The sequence below is a fragment of the Ctenopharyngodon idella genome, chromosome 16, assembly GCF_019924925.1.
Source record: "Ctenopharyngodon idella isolate HZGC_01 chromosome 16, HZGC01, whole genome shotgun sequence".
In the NCBI taxonomy this organism is placed as follows: Eukaryota; Metazoa; Chordata; class Actinopteri; order Cypriniformes; family Xenocyprididae; genus Ctenopharyngodon; species Ctenopharyngodon idella.
In genome coordinates this window covers 13,934,507-13,956,068 of record NC_067235.1, presented here as the reverse complement: position 1 = coordinate 13,956,068, position 21,562 = coordinate 13,934,507, and the positions used below count along the sequence as shown (strand labels likewise).

General features: G+C 37.6%; 1 protein-coding gene across 1 annotated transcript; it reads right to left on the bottom strand.

The window, feature by feature from the left end:
- Nucleotides 1–3,838: 3,838 nt before the first annotated feature.
- On the bottom strand, nt 3,839–14,722 carry has2 (hyaluronan synthase 2). Its single transcript, XM_051866538.1, has 4 exons — nt 14,230–14,722; nt 9,453–10,079; nt 7,305–7,406; nt 3,839–6,076 (listed from the first exon to the last, which is right to left on the bottom strand). Exons 2-4 carry the CDS (start codon nt 10,077–10,079, stop codon nt 5,147–5,149), a joined length of 1,659 nt encoding a protein of 552 aa, XP_051722498.1. The 5' UTR covers nt 14,230–14,722; the 3' UTR covers nt 3,839–5,146.
- Nucleotides 14,723–21,562: the final 6,840 nt, after the last annotated feature.

Below are 21,562 nucleotides of genomic sequence, written 5' to 3'. Positions count from 1 at the left end.
TGAATTGAGAACTCAGCTTTTCCTTGAGCTTTTGATATGTTACAGGTCATTGTACTATAAGAATATCCTGTAAGTTTCAGAACTGAAAACTCCCTTGTTAGTCCAATAAAAGCTTTTATTGACACCAGGCCCAGTGAATGACTGATCCTGGAATATGTTTATTGTGAAACGCTGGCTCCACAGAAGAACTCTTCATCTTTGCAACGTCAGCCCCGCCCACTGGTGTGTTAGTGAGGTGACGAGGAGAGAAGAGCGACACAGGGCTAAAAATAACATTACCTTTCAAAGGATCCTAATGCTAGGAATATGGTTATTTATTTTCAACAATGTGAACGCCTCAGTTGAGCTTTATTTATTTGTATTCGGTACATTTCACTGTTGATTCTTTGGTAAATCAATCGCATTTAGGCACAAACAGACTTTTACGATATGGACTCGACAGTAATGCAACAACATGTAAGTAACTCAATTCTAATGCCTGATCTGATATGTAATGGACAGATGTTTTTTTGTCTATGTGTTAGTAAATCAAACCAGTGACTAAACTGTCAACTTCACTTTTTTCTCTTACTAGGATGAAAATAATCTGTTATTTAAGTGGTGATTAAATTATATATATAAAGTGATCAAAGAACACTCCCTTTACAATCGCTAAAGCTGTCATTCAAACAACGCTCGCTGGAGCTGTCAATTAAACAGTACAAGTTTATCAGTGACTTAGTTCTGGACTTGCGCCAAAACTCCCATTTTATTCAACAAATCTCTTAGTTACATCGAGTTTGCACTGTTAGTTATGATGAAAGCATTCATTAGTGTGCAGAAATTGAGTTGCAATAACGAGATCACTGCTTTCATGCGTTTAACAACATGTCTGTGATCAGCTACAATGTTCATCACTGCAACCTTTCATGCCACGATCTAAATATAATGCTATAGATTTAAGTGTAATGCTATAATCAACACTTTTCATGATTAGTTAACCTTGAGAGCTTTAATAGTAAAAACGGGCTAAAAAGTGAGGGTAATACTTAGCTATTTCATATTGCAAAGATGTTAGCCAATCACAGCAGTGGGCGTTTACACTGAAGTCTCACAGCAGACATGCTCCTTAAAACAGAGCATTCAAATAAGAGGGCTAAAATCAGGGTAGGAAAAATGTCTTTTATTTCTAAATTGACAATTTTTGATGTAAAAAGCATACTAACATTATAAGTGCACCCCAGGAAACATTATAAAACAATAAAACAACACAGTTCATGCCCCTTTTAATAAATGCATTACCAGAAAATAAAAATACACCACTTCATTATGCAGTAATGTTGAATTGTTTGGCCTAAGAGTGCATTTAGTCAGCTGTGTTAATTGTTTTGAGAGCAGTTTGGGGAAACTGAAATTTAATTTGCATTGTACCTTTCTTCTTTTCATGCAAAGATTACATTTGATGAAAAGTTCATGGAAAATGAGCCTGTGGATTTGTTTGTTCTGTGTTATATTTGAAACAGTACGGGTTAATGCTCATCTTGCATGCCACTTTTCAATATTCACAGAACTGAAGGAATACTTCAGTCAATTATTATTGAATCAATCAATTACACCTTCCCAGTTGGCCACACTTATTATTCTGGTTATCCTCCTGTTAGCAGCATTATCTTTCATTCTCAGCTCAAGTTTGTATAGAAGATCTGAGGTGACTTGCCATAGCAAATGTCCATGTCATCTAAGTGTTTACTTCAAAAGTCAGTTCTATTACAATTTTTTACAATCTCTATGACCCTCTTCTCAATAATTAGGTCACTTAATTAGGTCTCAATTGTTAGGTCAATAATTAGGTCACAACTGTGAGCACAGCAGTTTATGTGGGCTAAACTGATACTTTTCCATTGATTTGGCACAAAATGCATTCAATGACTGCATCTTTCAAAATACATTAATTCATTTCTCACTTAGACACAAACACTGCCAAAACTCTACCTAAAGGCCAGTTTGCACGTTTAACAAAAATGTTTAACTTAAGATCAAAACCTAACCTAATACAAAACTAAATAAGGTTCCAGTACCATATTGAAATATATTCAACATCTAAAAAATGAAACACTATGAAAACAATTATATGTAGCTGAACACCTACACAGGTGTTAGTTTTTCATTTTCTTTACTATCTATACAAAAGCAGACAACTTAGGAATAGTTTTGTACTGCAATGTAAGGGCCACGTAACATATGTAGTGAATTCTAAACTGTAGAAAAATGTTTACAAAGAAAACATTGTATAATGATTGTTAGTGTTTTTTAGGTTATTGTTTAATGATTAACAAAGTGTTATGAAAGAATGACTTGATTTGAGACATGTTTGAAGTGTTTTGGTAGTTTTAATGCATTTTGAATGTGAAATTTACTATTGTGTGAAGCTGCAAGAACCGTTTTGAAAAGGTGACCTAAGTATTGCGAAATGTGTCCTAGCGAAAGAACTGACAGCAAAATGGGACACTGGATATAGATAGGTAGATGTAGACAGATAGCTCAAATGGTTTTAACAATTTGTAAATGCCCCTTTTTGTACCCAGCATAAAAAACAGACAATACACGTGTCTCCTCTGCAGACACTGTGTTTTACAAGCCCTTGGTGTGATTTGCGCCATTCGGTCTGTCCACCTCCACCTGGCAGTTACATCAAGTGTATTGTTACCTCTGTGCAGACATCTTCCCAAAGCCCTGGGAGTGCTTGAGAACATGACATAAGCTAAACCCATTTCCATTTCAGGGAATAGTCCTGTAGTAAAACTTATTCAGGATGTCCAAGCTGCCTTTTTCCCCATACAGTGACCAAGGTTATGCACCATTTGGAGATTCCTGGTTTTGAATTGATGTGGCAAACAGGAAGGAGAATCAAATATGAATGTATATATTATTAAAACAATAGAAATTTAAAGAAACTAAAGAAAGTTTAATTTTGAATGAGAAAATCAAAGAAAACATGGTTGGCTTGACTGAGCCTTAACTGAATTTTAAAAGACTTGAAGTAGATGGATGGATGGATGGATTGATGGATTGATGGATTGATTGATTGATTGATTGATTGAATAATTGATTGACTCAGGACATGAATCCTGTTGGTCACATGCATCCCTCATACACACACACAGCATTACAGTGAACTTCCAGGAATTCTGCAACACCCAGTGAAGGTCTTGTCCTATTCTACACGTGACTGGAGCTTACAGATGGAATCATCTCCACCTGCGACTGAGTGGAAGAGTGCAGCCTTGTAGCTGTAGCTGCCAAGACTGCACACTGTCTACGATGAGGAATTTTTTGGACAGCCAGGGAAGACGGCTCCTGGGTTCAAGCCGTCATCAGTCACAGGTTTTCCCAAGACTGCCATGGGCACAATTCAGAGTAGTCAGCAGTGTTTGAGATGGTTATCCCCTGCCAAGGCTACGGCTACGCACATAATAATGAACTCTTTTTACAGAACCGTAAGTTTCATCTCTACTCTGACCCATGAAATCATCTTTGATTTATAAAGTAATGCTGAGGGATTATGCTGCAGCGCTGCAGACATCTTTAAGTGCTCAGTCTAGACTTCGACTATGTGGCTACTCCATCCTGCTTACATTGTATATGTTATAAACAAAACGCATCTCCATGGCAATCCTCCTTTCTGATACAACATGAAAATAATTGTTCTATTCATCCCTCACCAGCTGCTGATGAAATAGCGGAATGAAGGCCAAGTACGGTCCTTGTGCGTAAGAACAGTCTGTGGTCTCAGGAATTCCCCTACTCACTACTAACAGATGCTAGAGTTAGAGAGAGAAAGAGAAAAAAAACAGATTCATCAGGTCAGATATTTATTTTTCAAGGACATGATGCTTACAAAGGAAACAGCATGTTGGATAAGCATTATAAAGTATTTTCTTTTATTTGGCACAAACACAAAAGTGCTTCATGACAATACTGCTTTAGTAAAAGCCCTCATTAATTACAATCTATAGTTTATTGTAACACAAAGTAACTTTACTTATCATCACATGTTGGCACTTTGATATATGATTCAAATCATTAACTTAAACATTTGGTAAACCATAAAATAATGCTGGTAAGAGCTTTTCCAGGAAATTAAGGTTTGGCATCACTGGAAAAGCTGGACTTTGATGGATGACATAAGATTGTGTGAAATAATAACAATCATTAGAGGCATCTGTCCCTCATTTTTGTGCAAATGTTCCTGTGTCACTTTCTGGAGAATATTCATAGCAATATGATTTTGGCACATGCTGAAATTGCATAGATTGTGTGGAACTGTCAATTAATTTGACAAGACAGTCCAAAACATTCAACTGAACCAGCATACGATACTTTCATATTACAAATATTTTGTATAAAAATCATGTAAGAAAGCTATAAACTTTAGTATAGTATAAATAGACTGGTCGTCCCTCCATGTAATACTTATTATAATAACACAGGTTCATCACCTTTCTTGTCAATGAATAACTTATCCCTAGATTTGCCTTTTATCGCTGTCATCACAGAGACAAATCCAGCTTCTTAATTTCACATTTTGGTCAGATAGGCAAGTCTTAAAGAGATACATTTCCTCATATTTATTGAAAATAGAGAATCTTTGGTGGTAGAGCAAAACATAAAAATAAACAAGTCTATATAAAAGGCAATAAAATACACAATGCAAATAAAAAGTACAGCACAATCAAAAAATACTCAGAAGTTCTGTTTTGGATTTCAGTCTAAAAATGTATACATAATATATTTTATATATATAAAACAAACTAAAGGAAAAATCATAAATTACTTAAGAAAAAAACACGAGTCTCATCCGACACTCACACAATGCAAACATCACCATTGAGGTATTTTGTTCCTTAAAGATCTATATCAAGCATTGTGCATATTGAGAGTGAACGTGAAAGTGCAAAGAATACTAAAACATCAAGAGTGTCAAAGCTCACATATTACAATGTGTTTCATTTATCACTGCAAAGGAATATCCTTATTAACAGTCACAGCAGCAATGATGTCTCTTTACGGCGTCACTTCCTGTCACCTGCGGAGAGCCCGCCTTCAGATAGCAGTCTGAGATTGTTTTTAATGTAAACGTAGAAAGGATGGAGGACACTGGGAAATACTATACATCAAGAACCATGTCATACTGTTGTCCTTTCTTCCTCTTGCCACACTTCATAATGAGGACAGCGTACAAAGTCAAGAACACGACCCAGTAGCTGGCATACACAATTGCGCCGATTATCAAAACTATTTTTTCGGACTCTGGGAAAGGCTTTCGGGTCTCTTGGACTATTGTAAAAATAATGCCAACAAAAAGAATGCTGAACCAAATTGAGATCGGAATAAGCCCAATAAAGTTCACCACAATGGTCTTCCTTCCAGACGTTCCCCAGCCGGATTTGTTTATTGTGGCTATTGCGAACATCTTTGCCGGTAGCAGACTTGACATGTATAACACTGAGTAGAAGGACATGAAGACCATGACGATGTTTCCACGGAGGCAGCTGGCGAACGAAGACTTGATGAGCGCCACGACCTGGACGATCAGCAGGAACAGAAGGATGTTCCAGATCCTGCCCTGGTAGAAGAGCTGGATCGCAGTGGCGATGAGGAAGAAGGGGAAGAAACCGGTGATGACAGCCTCGTAGGTCATCCACAAGTGGTGCTTGTGAAACCACATGGAGTTGTAAAGCCACTCTCTGAAATACGATTTACTCCAGCGGGTCTGCTGGTTGAGCCAGCGCAGGTAGGTGATGGGCGTCTCGGTCATGCACTTGGAGCGGGCGGTGTATTTTGTAGCATATCCCAGGCTCAGGACTCGATTGGTTAGATGGCGGTCATCGCCAAAACTGCAGTGGCTTCCCATGAATGTCTGATTGTACCAGTCCTCCAGGAACTCATGAAGCAGGGAGTTCCTGTACATTCCCAGTGGCCCGCTGATACATTGAACGCACCCAAAATATGACTGGCAAGCTCTTTCGATGTTGAACGCCATCCAATACCTCACACTGCTGAGGAAGGAGACCCATGATTCATATTTGTTCAGAATCTAGAGGGACAGATTAACAAAGAGAATTTGAAATCAAAGGGCCTGTAGTTTAACATATACAATGTCACATGTACCGGTATGTCTTGGTCATCAGCCACATTGATGTATATACTATGTTTGGAAATAGTACAGAATGTAGAGTGAAACACTAAAGAACCGTGAGAACCCATCTGAGATCTAAAGGTTCTTTGTACAGGATGTCTAGTAATATGCATTTCTGTTGACATCTGAACACAGCAAAGTGGTGTGGGAATATTTAAGTACTGTGAACAATCAATTCACCCTTCTCCACCCCAAAAAAAATGGGTGGGGAAAACCCCTGAATTCACATTTTACAGAGATTTTTTCAGTCCATGTAACTTTACTGAAGTCTTATACTGTATGTAACCTACAAACAGTGTGTTTACAGTAACTCTAAAAGTATAATAGAAAATTAATAAAAGAAATGACATTTAATATCAAAGGAAACATTCAGATATTCCTCATATGGATATTATACAATAGCTCCAAATTTATTTGAAAAAATGCCACAGCATTAGATAAAATGTGACCCTGGACCACAAAACCAGTCATAAGGGTCAGTTTTTTGAAACTGAGATTTATACATCACCGAAAGCTGAATAAATAAGCCATTGATGTATGGTTTGTTAGGATAGGACAATATTTTGCCAAGATACAACTATTTGAAAATTTGGAATCTGAGGGTGCAAAAAAATCTAAATATTGAGAAAATCGCCTTTAAAGTGGTCCAAATGAAGTCCTTAGCAATGCATATTACTTACAAAAATTTTGATATATTTATGGTAGGAAATTTACAAAATATCTTCATGTAACATGATCTTTACTTAATGTCCGAATGATTTTTGGCATAAAAGGAAAACAATAAAATGTATTGTTTGCTGTTCCTACAAATATACCTGTGCAACTTATGACTGGTTTTGTGGTCCAGGGTCACAAATATTAAAACCAAGTGGAATCTACAAACAAATAAGGCTAGACTTCTTAGAACAAGCAGCTATTTTTTTCAGTTACTTTCCCAAGATGATTTTTAGTATATGTCTAACTATCTATATATGACAAAGTTTTGCTTGTCAAACATAATGCCATATTTAGACTTCCACTAAATCTCAAAATTTTTAAGTAAATGAAAAAATGCCTATATGCTGTATATCATGTAAATGTTTGATGCTGTAGAGTGAAACGATAGAATGTTGTTAAAACTGCATACCTGTACATCTCCGCCTACTCCTCCAACCATGGGATCTTCTTCCAGAACCTTCACCATCTCCACTGAGGAGGCCGGGTCCAACATGGTGTCTGAATCACATACCTGCATCCAACACAATATAGTTACATCAGTAAAGGATACACACTAATTAGTGAAGGTTTTTGTTTTTAAACTCTGTTCTTTTTCCTTAAAATTTGATCATTCTGTACAAAATGTTCTCAGGAAAAACAGTGATTACACCACATATACTGAGGCACCACATTGTTCAACAAGATACAAGATGCATCATCATTAATGTGACATGTGTTCCTTTAAAGAGATTTATCTTTGCTGCAAATATTATTATTTTACATAATCTCATGTATAGAAACCAGATTGTCTTTGTTTGAGTGGTCACAATGAATCAAAAGCGCTGCTAAATATGCTGGGACAAGTATATCAGTCTCTCCAGGAGGTCATCTTAATCATTAAGTTCTGGCTTACATAGTCAGTTATAAAGCCAAAAATGTAGGCTCATCAAACACAAGGACACACTGTTCAAATATCGATAGAGATTTGGTTAAGTGTTCTAACATTGAAACTTCAAGCAAGCATTGCCCACTAACACTGAAACTTTAAACAAGCACTGCCCAAATGTTCTCATGCTTTTTCCAGAGAAAGTCATGTATGCCACTTTGCTTTTACAACTAAACCCCACAGTGAGACTAACCACAAGCCAGGTAGCAAGATCAGTGATAAGTTAAACACAATTAGGGCTCTACACTCAGAGCAAAGGTCGGGGATCTCATTGGAACCAGGTGGCATGTGGATAAAATAACATTATTTGCTCAGTCTACAAGGGAGCCCTTACATGATTATCAATGAATGACAGCCACGGGTTTACTGTTCTCAAAGGCCATTCACACAAAATGCTTACTTAAATAATAATAAAAAAAGATTTAAACACCAAGAATGATAGCTATAATGATAAGTATATTAGCATCCACACCAATGGACGATAACGTTCTGTTTATTATAAGCACGCTGCCACTTTAAATGCTCAAGCTTTTTGAATCCGGGTGGATTTTGATTGGCTGTCAATGTATTTATGGTTTATCAGCTGGAAAAAAATCATTCTAAAAATGATTCAAACAATTGTTACTCTGTGTGGTCATTGTTATAGTTGTAGTGCAGACTTCCTATTCTCAAAAAATTAAAATTTTATCTTAACTTTCAGCTATCCTTAACGTTATTGTCATTGGTGTGAACGGGCCTTAAACTCACGCTGTGTGCTTTGCCCCACCCTCAGGGCTTCTTCTGATTGGTCCAGTGCTTTGAAACTGACAAACTGACTTTGAAGCTGTGTTACATTTCAAATGTTTATCCCTTTCTTGACATGGCGTCTTAAAAATGTGATGCTCATGCGTAAAACAGCCAAATATGTCCCTGTAGCACATATTTATATAGAATAACAATTAAAAACCGCAACTGTCTGAACCAGCCCTCAGATGTTCCTCCAGAGCTTGAATCTTTCTTACATCATAATTGATTGCACAATTGTTTAGATTACATAAGAGGACATTTGATCACTAGTTTTGCCGATAAATCTTCAGAAAGACATTTTGTAGCAAATAGTTTGAACAAAAGTAAATATCCTCATGTAGCATTCTACCAAAGCCACAGAAAGTCTGTTTGTAATGTGAAAACACATGTATACAGCTGTTCTCAATGGTTTGCGCCATTATAAAATTCTCTTTTGGTTGTAGCTCGTAAAAATTCAGGAGCGGGAATTGCATGTTTATAATAAACTACCATAGATGAGTCCTTGATGGTTTAATGTATTTATGTGACTTATTTATGAACATATGACATGTTCCCTTGAGCTAAATAACCACTTGATGTCACGAGCTAATAGTATGTGCTCTGAGATGGCATGGAAAATACCAGCGATCTGTTCTGGAAGTGCCAGAAATAGCCCCGGAATATGCAAACGATTTCCCACAGAAGTCCCTCAATGAACAGCATCAGTGTTAACCGGGAATGTACTTTCCTCACTCTACATGCTTCAGCCTAGCATCCACTTAAGAAGTCACAAAAGCTTCTTTGTACAATTTGCCCCCGTGTACTTGGCCAGGCAAGGCTTGAGCCGCCTGAGAGAGACAGACTCACCTGTACGTAGTCGACACTTCTTCCCAGGGCTTTGAAGGCGGTGTACATGACCTCCCTCTTCCCGCCCCACTTCTGCATGATGCACACACATTTATTGTTGAGAACCAGGCGAGAAATGTGCTGCAAGCTCTCGGCGTACAATTCTTCGGTTTCACCCGGTCCTTTCTGATGATAGTTGCTTTTCCAAATGTAGGTGGCTACCTTGTCCCGGCCCATGATGTCCTGAAAGATCTCCATCATGTAGCAGTCTTCATCATTGTTCCCGTCGATAACCATAATGACCTTTATCCCAGGGTACGTGAGCCTCTTCACAGATATTAAGCACTTTCTCAGGTAGTTGGGGTCTTCCTGATAGGCTGCAATGCAAAGGGCCAGTGACTTGTTGAGTTTGATCGGTGTTTCCAGGGAGCGCCTCATGTTCCTGTGTTCCAGCAGAGCAAACAAGCTCTGGATGATGAGGTGAATGACTAGAATTGCTCCATAAAGACCAAAGGACAAATAGTTGCCTGCAGTCGTTATGAGCTTATACCCCATGATATAAGCAGTAGAGATTCCCACCAGCAGCGAAATGCCGAACATTGTCGTCCCAACAATCCTTAGGTAGGTGATCGCTTTATCACATCTCATCTGAAAACAACAATAGGACATTAAGGGGTGAATATTCATGATTTTGATTGAACCAAATAAACAAAAAAAAATTCTCAATGTTTTCAATGAAAGTCAATGTGGTCCAGTGTTGTTTTGGACCCCATTGACTTTAATTGTTCCTCAAAATATATTCGTTTGTGTTTTGCATAAGAACAAAACTCACACAGGTTTGGAACGACATGAGGGTGAGTAAACAATGACAACATCTTCATTCTTGGCTGAACCTTCCCTTTATGAAACAGCTTCATGGACAGTACTCATAAATGAAATTAAAGCAGATGTGTGGACAGTTTTGTGGTGGCAATGACAGATTTTTGCTTATATACAAGCATAGAATACATGCATCTGTTCTTGCTGCATAAGCAGCAGTATATTTCAGACAGCATCATATTTCTTCCTCTTTCCTCCTCTTCTGAAGCGGTCTCTATGACCATTTGTTCCAAGCTGCCTAACTAATGCAGTTCCCCATCTGCTTGGCAGACGTGACTATGCAGCACCACCCTCTGACATCATCTGTTTATACCTCCGTGGGAACGCATGAACAGTGAAATTTAGATTTCAGAGGGCTGCACTAAAGACCCTCTGTCTTCTAACTGCTGAAGACGGCCATTGTATTAATGATGGCGTCTTGTTTTATCGATTCTCGCCACTCAAATCTCGTTTTTCCTTTGACATTATCCCTCCTGGTTTAGATTATACAGTGGTTCTGGCCTGGGAGAGAGGCTGATATGATGGACTACAGCACAGTGTGAATCTAACTGGCACGTGTCGCAGCCTTTAACGTCATCCTGCATGTTTACGAGGCCCTCCGGACCCTCAAAAACCCCACCTTATCCAACAGACACGTGCAAGCCTGTTGGATTAAGAGGAGCATGTGGTGTTAATGTCTCAAACGCCTATACTACTCTAGGGGTATCCCTAAACCTGCTTTCATGTCTTGTTTAAACTCTAGATGAACCCGAAAGGCTCATTTGAAAGACTGCTGACAAGACAAAATGTAGCCCACACCTAAAAGGCCACTAAAGCTAATCACGGTCAAACGGGATTATCAGAAGCATCATTGTCTTTGTGAATGACCTCATTTCTCATGTTTACGCAAAATTGGTGTGGGCTTTGTGTCCCAATGATGAATGTTCAGGGTTTACATGTGCAGATTGGCTCGTCTTGTTGTGAATGGAGGTGTGCGTCCTATTAGGTAATCCCTTTGATGAAGTGGTCCTGTGTGAAACATTTGCCTTCAATAGATTTTGTCTGACTGAATGAAATATGGTAATTTGCAGTAAAGGCCCATTGACACCAAGGACGATAACTATAGCCATAAAGTTTTAATAATCATTCTAATTCAAAGAGAATAGGGAAGTTCACACCACAACTATAACGATAACAACACAGAGAAATGATATCATTGGAATCACTTTAATTTTCCAGCTAATGGCCGATAAAAACATTGACAGCCAATCAGACTTAGGAGCATACACTAATAATAAACAGAACATTATCATCCATTGGAGTGGATGGATATAGTTATCTTTGTTATTATCATTCTGAAATAACAGTTAAATAATGTTTTGTTTGCATTACTAGTTGACTATGTCGTATATATATATTATCTGGCCATGATCCAACAGAGCAGGGAGGAGATACAGAGTGTCAAGGATCACTGAGAGTTGAATCATCCTCAATGGGGAAAACTGTAACTCCAGCTTTGAAGGTAGATGAAATATTGCCGTGCAAGAAAAGTACATTTGCACTAGCCAAAAGGGATCCAGGCCTCCTGAACACAACCAGAAAATTACTTTGTTTGACTCTTATATATCTGAATATTATTCATCTAGAGAGGATTTTACACTATGCCTGAATGTAGGGGGAGGAAGATTGTGTAACTTAATGGGGACAGAGGATTTGTTCATCTTTATCCTCAGATTTGGAGGAGCTTCCTTTAGACAAAGCTTCATTTGAAACACAATAACTCTTGAATGGCCATCAAGAACAGTTGTTATGCAGCAGAAAATCCATGGCTCATAGCTTAATACTTCTTTTAGGGGAATTGGGTAAAAAAGTAGGAGATAATTTTAACTTAGCAATGGATTCTGTGAGACTTGTCTTCTAAAATTAGCAAAAAGTACTTTGGTGGTCTGTTGATCCTGTATTCATAAACCGTCATATGGTTTAAATACTAAATTATAAACAAATCTACAACATTATATAATAAGATATAAAATAATTTTAAATGTTAAAATAAAACAATCAGAGTACTTGAAAGAGAAAGATAGCTTTCAAAGATTTTAACTCTAATGCCTAATCGGTTTTCCCATCAAATAAGTTGTTTCACTGAAATTGTGTGGGTGGGATATTTGGCATTGCGACAAAGCTAGAGACACTGCCTTGTTGCTCGTACTGCCCTTCTGAGATACCCTAGTGTATTCCTAGGCATTGGAAGAAGCTTCTGCTTCTCCTAAGTGGGTGGTTCTGAGGTGGTGGGGAATCTAGGAACTTGGGGAACTGCCACAGCCTCCTCCCAAAGGATCTATCTAACCACTAGCACTGAGACACATCCATCACTCTGCCACGGCTCTGTGGTGTGGCCTTGTCAGACATTATGGCCGCCATGTTGCCTACTGTTCAAGCTGCTGCAACTAGGCTTGGTGCTAATTTCCGCCTTCAGCCATATTTTCCAACTTTCAGGACTCTCAAATCTCATTGTACCTCACCTTCAGTCCTAAAAAAATACCTAATGGTTAAGACTGTCAGAAGAAATAATGTGGCATTTCCACAAGTTGTAATAAGAGCCTTGAGGGCTAACTGCAATTAGGTTATTGTATGAACTTTGGCAACTAGAAGTCCCTTGGACTTTACACAATTTCTTTTACCTGTGCCAGACTGTGTGCTGAACAGCTGGGTCTTATCCCAGGCACATGGCCAAGGTCATAGCTTTATGACCTCCAACTGCAGCCTAATTTTCAATGACAATCACACACCCTGCACATTTACAACAGGCAATATCTGCAAATGCGTGGGAAGTTTGGCATCAAATTATAACAAAATAGTCTTTTAAAAGGGGAAAACGGTATTCACACTGGCTATCATTTTGAAGTAGCCTATGAAACTGCCTTGTGCCTAATATGACCAGTGCCTCATAATATGATAACTCTGTTAACGACTGTAAAGAAACATAATGAGAGAACATGTCAGCATGTAAATGTTTGGGAAACATCTACAAAACTAGCATTTTAAGGATGAATTCATGTATTTTTAAGCAGGGTGCAAATTATGGTGGCAATTGGGGGGTCTGACCCCCCTAATTAAGGCTTGAACCCCTCAAAGAAAGTCAAAACAAAAGCATGCATTCTTAAAACATACAAGTGTATGGATGGACGTTTCAGTAGCCTTTTCAAACAACCGCACAGTTTGATTACGAGTTAGATCACATTAAAAAGAAGCCGCGTTTGCTTGAAGAGGTTACCATGGCGATACTGTTTGTGCGCTTCTGGTTAGGCTCAGTTTTATAAAAAAGTTAGAGTTTCGTTTATATTATTTCACTTATATTACATGGTGACTCCCGAGAGAGCCTACTGAGAAGCGTCATTACGCATCATTACTAAGCCTGCGTCACCATCAGTTTTACGGCTGCTGCTGGATTGCGCGCAGTATCTGTTCTGTTCTGTTATTGGTCAGAGTGTCCAGATGGTGTTTAATTAGCCTATAGCCCTTGTAGAATTTCAAATGTCGCTCTAAATGCATTAAATTGATGTTCTTTAGAAGCCTAACTGTAATCGAGAAAATCATGTAAAAACCTGTATGAAACCTGTCAGAAAGAGCAATAATGCTGTAAAAATATATACATAATGCTAGATGAAAATATTAGGTTATTTATCAGCTGTAACTGTCTTGTTACTGAGAAATACGGTGAGAGAAATTAAATACAACCTGTTGGATCTTGAGAAAAAATGGCACGTGTAGGTATTGCAAACGCGTATGGCTGAACTCCATTCATTCAAATGTATCCCCCTCATGATTGTTTAAAATTCCATTACAACATGAAATGCGTGCAAAGATAACTATTAATCAAGCAGAACAAAGTAGCCTATATTATTAAAAAGAATTTTACACTGAATAATAATGATCTTACCTTGGAGCAGCTATGTGAAGATGTCCCGTTAGTTTAACAGGGATGCTGTCTGACGAGACTCTGCACGTTCCAGACACTTTACAAACCTTCCCATACAAGTTTTTGGTCAAGAGGACAGAGGAGACCGACATGGAGCATTTAAAAACTCCTTGCTTCAAATTGCAAAGATGTGCAGTATCCACGTTTTCCATATAACGAATGATCATTCAAGTTTCACGCCTCCTCCAGTACATTATATATGGTCTGCATCAGTCTGCTGTGATGAGGTCTGTTGGAGCATCTTGGCAGTTCATTCTGACTTTGTCAGTTGATAAAAGAAAAAGAAAAAAGTTATCCAACAGTAGTTAATGTTGGTGACTCAAAATGTAATTCATTCAAGTTTTTCCAAGCGCACAGATTTAAGTGGTGAACTGTCCTTTTCTGCGTCTAATTTCTTTCAGACGCTTTAGGTTTATGCTTCCTGTAAGTCATACATTTGTAAGACTCTTTTAACCAGGCAGGGTTTTAGACTTGTTTTAATAAGGGGGTTGGTTCGGGGGCGAGGAGGAGCGAACATCTAAGAGAAAAAAAATGCTGCCCATTCAAACTTCCGAAATGGGGGTGGGTATGAGTTTATCAAGCAATTAGCCAAACAGTCTTCAGCTAAAAAACTGTAAGTTGTAAAGATATTTTAAAAAATTAAAAAAATAAATAAATATAAAGTAATTAATAACAACAATTCATTTAAAAAAAGAAGAAGAATAACCAAAAAATGTATTAATTAATGCATTTACAAAGCGTATACAATTTTTTTTTTTTTTTTTAAATAGGTATTTTAGACAATTGTAGGTATTTCTAAGATAAATGCATTAACAATCAGTTGATATTTTGGCAATTGTAGCTATAGGTAGAACAAACGTGCCTGAGAACTTCTCAGTTGCGCTTGTGATTTTGAGGGCAGGCAGCGTATTTACCACTAGAGCGCGCCACACAATTCTAAATCTGTTCACATTCACAGCAGTGAAAGTTGGTTTGTAATATGCTTACATGTCAGTGATGCAAACCGTAGCGCAGGCCAAAAGCAATGTAACAATATTTCTGATATATACGTACAGCTATTCTTTTAAAATATGTTCTTTCTTTCTTTCTTTCTTTCTTTCTTTCTTTCTTTCTTTCTTTCTTTCTTTCTTTCTGTCTCCATGAAAACTCATAGAGCTATATTGAGCAATCTTTTACCAAGCACAACTTCTTCGAAAAATCCACAAGTAACCTAAATAAATATGCATTTGTTCATTATTTGTTTATGTTCACTTTTCTTCTTTCAACCAAATCCCTACAAGGTTCAAAAGAGGTTTTCTGCCCAGCAGGGACAGCACATGGACTGGCTTTGGTAATGGTTCATTCATATGAAAAGGCAGTTTCTTATGTGTTAATTAAACTCAAATAAGTTTGACTAACTCAAAAAAATTGAGGTAATCAGTTACATCAAAATTTTTGAGTTTTCGAGTTTCAAGTTTTGAGTTTGTAGTACCATTTAATTACTCTTAACTTGAAGTACTGGATTAGATAACATACATTTTGATAGCAATTAACATAGAAGATTTAGTTAATTAACTTTTTTATTTTTAGTTTTTGCAAATCAAATGAGTTATTTACTTAACTGTAGCCAGAATTTAAATTAAGAAACTTAATTTTAACTTTAAGTTAAGAAATTTTAATTTTGTACTCATACATTTTTATTGTTCTTAACTTGAAATATTTGAGTACACTATACATTTAACTTAAAATTATCAGGATATCTCAATGTGAATATTTTGCTAGCCATAACAAACTAATTCAGAAAATGAATTAGCAATAGCATGGTATAGCACTTACTGAATGAGTACAGCAACTTAAAACGTGTAACTTACCTGCTCTCAAACCAAGCAGCATGCACCATGATGATAGCTCTCCAAAAACCCACATTAATAGCAACTCTTCTAAATTAGCATAACAAAACATTAATCACTACTAAATCTTCCTTACCATTAATCTTGCACAAAAAAACATTATAAAACACTTGATTTTAGCATTTACTTTTCCTTTCGAGTGCCATGGGCAAAGCATGGGCAAAACAGTTCAGTTTACTTGAAATATGTCAGTGCTGTGAACTCAAAAGTAAAAGAAAGTTTTATATACTCATAACAGTTAATTTAACTGAACTAATTTGTTTAATTTAAGTTTGTCCTACTCAAACTAATTAAGTATTTTGAGCGTTAGGGTTTACAGTGTGGGCCACTTGTTTATTTGAGCAAGGATTTACAGTGATGGACCAAATAAGCAACCGAGCTAGTTACCACGCTATGTTTCTCTGTAGGATAACCTCCACTAAAGCATGGCAAACTCCTCCAGCAGACTGCAGAGGTGCTGAAGGATGGAGGCTAATGAGTCCCAGCTTCACAGTTGGGGTTTCTTTGACCCTTAACTGACTTTGATGAAGAGCAACCACATGTTTTGCTGACTCATTTAAAAAACGCACTACTAGTGTCTAGTACAGTATTGCATTGCGTTCCCTCCGTTTGGATCTTATCCTGTCAGGCGCACTAAATATCACCTGGGGGTTTGTGCCTCTTATATGAGGTTAGAAATATGAGATAGCTCACTTTTTAGTTTTAGTTGCACAGACTTTCGTGGTCTTTCTTGATTTCACTAGGAACAATGGCATCATTGAGAGGACATGTGCAACTCATTTTGCATTTTGTTTAGATCAAAGACACTGATATTGTTATTGTTCTCTGTGTGTTTAGCTCTAGAACATGATGAAACAGGTTTTGGTACCTCTGGTAGTTTCAAAAGTTGAAACGTGTAAGGTGCCATATCCGCTACAGTTGGCATCTTTCCAAAATCTGCTTCTACACATACTCATTATCAGCCCAGAAATCATCTACACAACCTTTTTCTCTCACAGTCAAATTTTTCGACATCTAGGGTGGTGGACAGGAAAGAAAGTTCAATGTGAATGAACAAAGCCCCAGTCATTAAGAGTGATTTCTGCTTATCTGCTGCTCATGAATTATGTCTCCCCTCAGGACCCCTTTAGTCTGGCCTTAATTTGTATTTAAGATAGTTTTGCTCCTTTACTAAAACCACAAAATGTTAAACAAATATGCCATTTAACAGTGGGTAGAGTTGAATATTTTCTTTTGGAGGCTGATCTTCACCGCCTTTGAGATGATTGCTCAATTCCTCACTACTGAAACAATTCTCTGATGAAATATATAATTGTGAACAAACATAACTGTGAACCAAAAAATAATAAAACATTTTATTTTATTATTGAATAGATGTCATCAATGCCTTTGCACAACATTCCAGGGAAATTTTGTTTTGTCAAAGGAAAAATCCTCATTTCTATCTATCTATCTATCTATCTATCTATCTATCTATCTATCTATCTATCTATCTAGTTAGTCAGTCAGACTGTCTGTCTTTTTTCTCAGTCAGTCAGTCAGTCAGTCAGTCTGTCTTTTAGTCTGTCTGTCTGTGTGTCTTTCTTTCTGTTATCATTCAGTCAGTCTGTCTGTCTGTTTGGCTGCCTGTCTGTCGTTTAGTCTGCCTGTCTGTCTTTCTTTCTGTTATCAGTTAGTCTGTCTGTCTTTTTGTCAGTCAGTTAGTCAGTCTGTCTGTCTCTTTTTTTTCAGTCAGTCAGGCAGTCTGTCTGTTGGTCTGTCGGTATGTCGGTCTGTCTGTCTGTCAGTCAGTCAGTCAGTCTGTCTGTCTGTCTGTCTGTCTTTCTTTCTGTTATCAGTCAGTCTGTCTCTTTTTTCAGTCAGTCAGTCGGTCTGTCTGTCTTTCTGTTAGTCAGTCAGACTGTCTTTTTTCTCAGTCGGTCAGTCAGTCTGTCTGTCTGTCTGTCTGTCTGTCAGTCTGTCTGTCTGTCGTTTAGTCTGTCTGTCTTTCTTTCTGTTATCAGTCAGTCTATCTGTCTTTTTGTCAGTCAGTTAGTCAGTCTGTCTCTTTTTTTCAGTCAGTCAGTCTGTCTGTTGGTCTGTCGGTCTGTCTGTCTTTCTGTTAGTCAGTCAGGCTGTTTGTCTCTTTTCAGTCAGTCAGTCAGTCTGTCTGTCTGTCGTTTAGTCTGTCTGTCTTACTTTCTGTCAGTCAGTCAGTCAGTCAGTCTGTCTGTCGTTTAGTCTGTCTGTCTTTCTTTCTGTTATCAGTCTGTCTGTCTTTTTGTCAGTCAGTTAGTCAGAATGTCTGTCTCTTTTTTCAGTCAGTCAGTCAGTCTGTCTGTCTGTCGTTTAGTCTGTCTGTCTTACTTTCTGTCAGTCAGTCAGTCAGTCAGTCAGTCAGTCAGTCAGTCAGTCTGTCGTTTAGTCTGTCTGTCTTTCTTTCTGTTATCAGTCTGTCTGTCTTTTTGTCAGTCAGTTAGTCAGAATGTCTGTCTCTTTTTTCAGTCAGTCAGTCAGTCTTTCTTTCTTTCTTTCTTTCTTTCTTTCTTTCTTTCTTTCTTTCTTTCTGTCAGTCAGTCAGTCAGTCAGTCAGACAGACTGACTGACTTAAATTTCTTTTTATTTTTCATATCATTTTCATTTAGCTTCTTTACAATTCACTTTGACAAAATTTAATAATAATAAATTGCAATCACATTGAAATTCAATTAATATTCAGGAATTTCTCAATTAATTTCTGACTGGCACACAACTCTGGCTGAGACTGATGATCAGAGATTATAAAGTGGTTTATAGTAGCTTGGTCATGGCCAGTGATCTTCCATCTTGTAAGTGAAGATTGGACCTCTGCTCCCGTGTGCAAGCGCTCCGTATTGACAGTGAGTACTGTGTGAGTAATGAGGGGAAGTGCCTTTTGAACTTTAAAGCAAAGCACCTTACTCACATTTTCCAAAAGTGCATCCGGTGGCTCGGCTATCATCTGTGGTCAATAACTAGCCCTTTCACTGAGAGGTGATTATCATCAGACGATCAGACGTGGGAGAGCTGCTCTGAGAATGAGGGCATTGAGCACAGAGTGTGCCTCTCCAACATGTGTTTCCTCAGTGTGTCACTGTATGTGTGGGGGTGCACATGTGTGTAATGTGTGTGAGAGAGAAAAAGAGAGTAAAAATCAGGTCCACCTGTATTCCACCCTGCCTATTTTACAGTTTCCATGGTGAGTGATGTTAGCATGGCACCGAACAGAATTACGACTGATTTCATTATAGAAATGCAATTTGAATACTCTCCTCGTTTCACTAAGCTTTTAAGACAGAATGCGATGTCAGGTCACCCTTAAAGTGACATTACAAATTCAATACAAGTTAAGCTTGATTAACAGCATTTGTTGTATGTTAATTGCCACAAAAATTATTTCGACTCATCAATTTTGACTATATAAATATATTATGGTCATTCTAATAATATTGTTATGACTAAAAAACTATAAAAATAATATATCTTTAAATAGAAAAGATAGTAAGTTATTTTTTCACTCTAAAATCATGTTAACATGCATGTTGTTTATGTCTTGTGACACAAACAAACAGTGAGTATTTTAATGTTAACAGATTGTCCCCTTTCACTTGCATTGTAAATGCCTCATTATAACTCAATTTTGTTTACCTGTTTTCACACAGAACTAAGAGGTTTCCTGTCATAAGAAATAAATGTGGTCTATGTGCTTATTATTTTTGGCATTTATGTCCTATACTTTTTTCTTCTGTTGTTTCTGTACGTTGTCATTACACAGAGATGGTTATTAGGCTAAAAAATACAGACTATTTATTTACTGTGACATGACATAGTTTGCTTTAATGGGCAAAATACCAAATTACACACCAAAACCACATGGAGTGGATGGGACCAGGGAGCTGTCGATATTGAGGTTTCACAGGGATGAACGAAGGTGGATCGGTTTCTTTGTGTTCATTATGGTTTTAATGGAGCTTAGCGGGTCAGAAAGTTAACCACAGCTGTTTGGGCCGACAGGAAATGCGAGTGCTTCTGTTTATAGTCTCACTTCCACATTGAAGCACTTCTCCAAGCTTCAAAGCAGCTTTACTGCATGAGTATCCTGCCTGTAGGCTAAATATTCATTGCTCTGGCCTTTGCCAGTGCAATTACATTATTTCTCATAGAAGACTGCTCATTTTCATTCTGAAAGATTGCAGCAAACACCATTGATGCAATAGTGTGATGACTCCTGTAAACGGTTGTGGTGAAGCATATCATCTAATTACAAAGCCAATCCCTTCTGTTCCTGCACTAACAGGCTGAGAAATACGGATTGGATGAGTAGGAGTGCACATGTATGAACAAAAAAACCTATGTTTCATATTTTAACAATTTATATTAGTTACTTGTAATGTATTCAATTAAATAAACTACATTATGTATTAATTACATTTCTCATTTTATAAATAGGATATATATTCAAGACATTACATTATTGGACAGGCAAACAAGCTATTTTCCAAAGTCTCGCACCTTGTTTTTAAGGATGTGTTCTGTTGGTTCTTCTGATCCAGACAAAAAGAGAAAATTAAACATTTAGTCCTGGTTTGTTTAGCGTTCACACTGTCATTTTTAATACAGAACTTAAAGCTACAAAACAAAAGACATCCAAAAACTTACCGAACATCCAAAACAATACTGTGTGTTGGGCTAAATGCGCTCGTTCATGGTGGTATTTTATCAGTTGAGAACTCACAAAGAGCTCATAAAATGTGCAAAGGAGTCAAAACAGCACTAGGAATTTCTCGGTCACACACACAAATGAAGATCTGATGTAAGGAGATGCCTGTTCTGATGCCTGTACCGAACTGTAATGGGCAACATAGCTCCTATGATGACAAGAACCAGATATGTGATTTTTAAGGGTCGCATCATGTGACAACACATCCTGTTTTTGCTTCGTTTAGATACTTTGATCCATGTTGTGTTCACATTTCAGTCGAACCACACCAGAGTTTGTTTAGAGGTGGATTGAGACCTACCTTTTCAGGGATTTCGGTCCACTTGTTTGGTAAGCACCAGGCAACATTCACACTTATTCAAGTTATCCAAATGCGAACACACCCATAGTTTCTGGCTCAAAATCCTTCTTTTTTTTTTTTTTTTTTTGTGCTTTATCCAGCTGTGTTAACGGAATCCGTATTGCCAGCTTCGCCTACTCTGATATGTGGTTTGGTGACTCACAAATAGTAATACTCCGAACTTGAATTGCTTAGAACTGCTTTCTTTCTTCACTTTATTTATTTATTTATTTATTTTTTTTTTTTCCCCCGCTTCGCTTAGCTTATCTACTCTCAGGGTTGGGGAGGACACCATTCAGGGCTGTATAAATGTTTTCAAATAGCAGGGGATGTGGCACAATAGCCAAA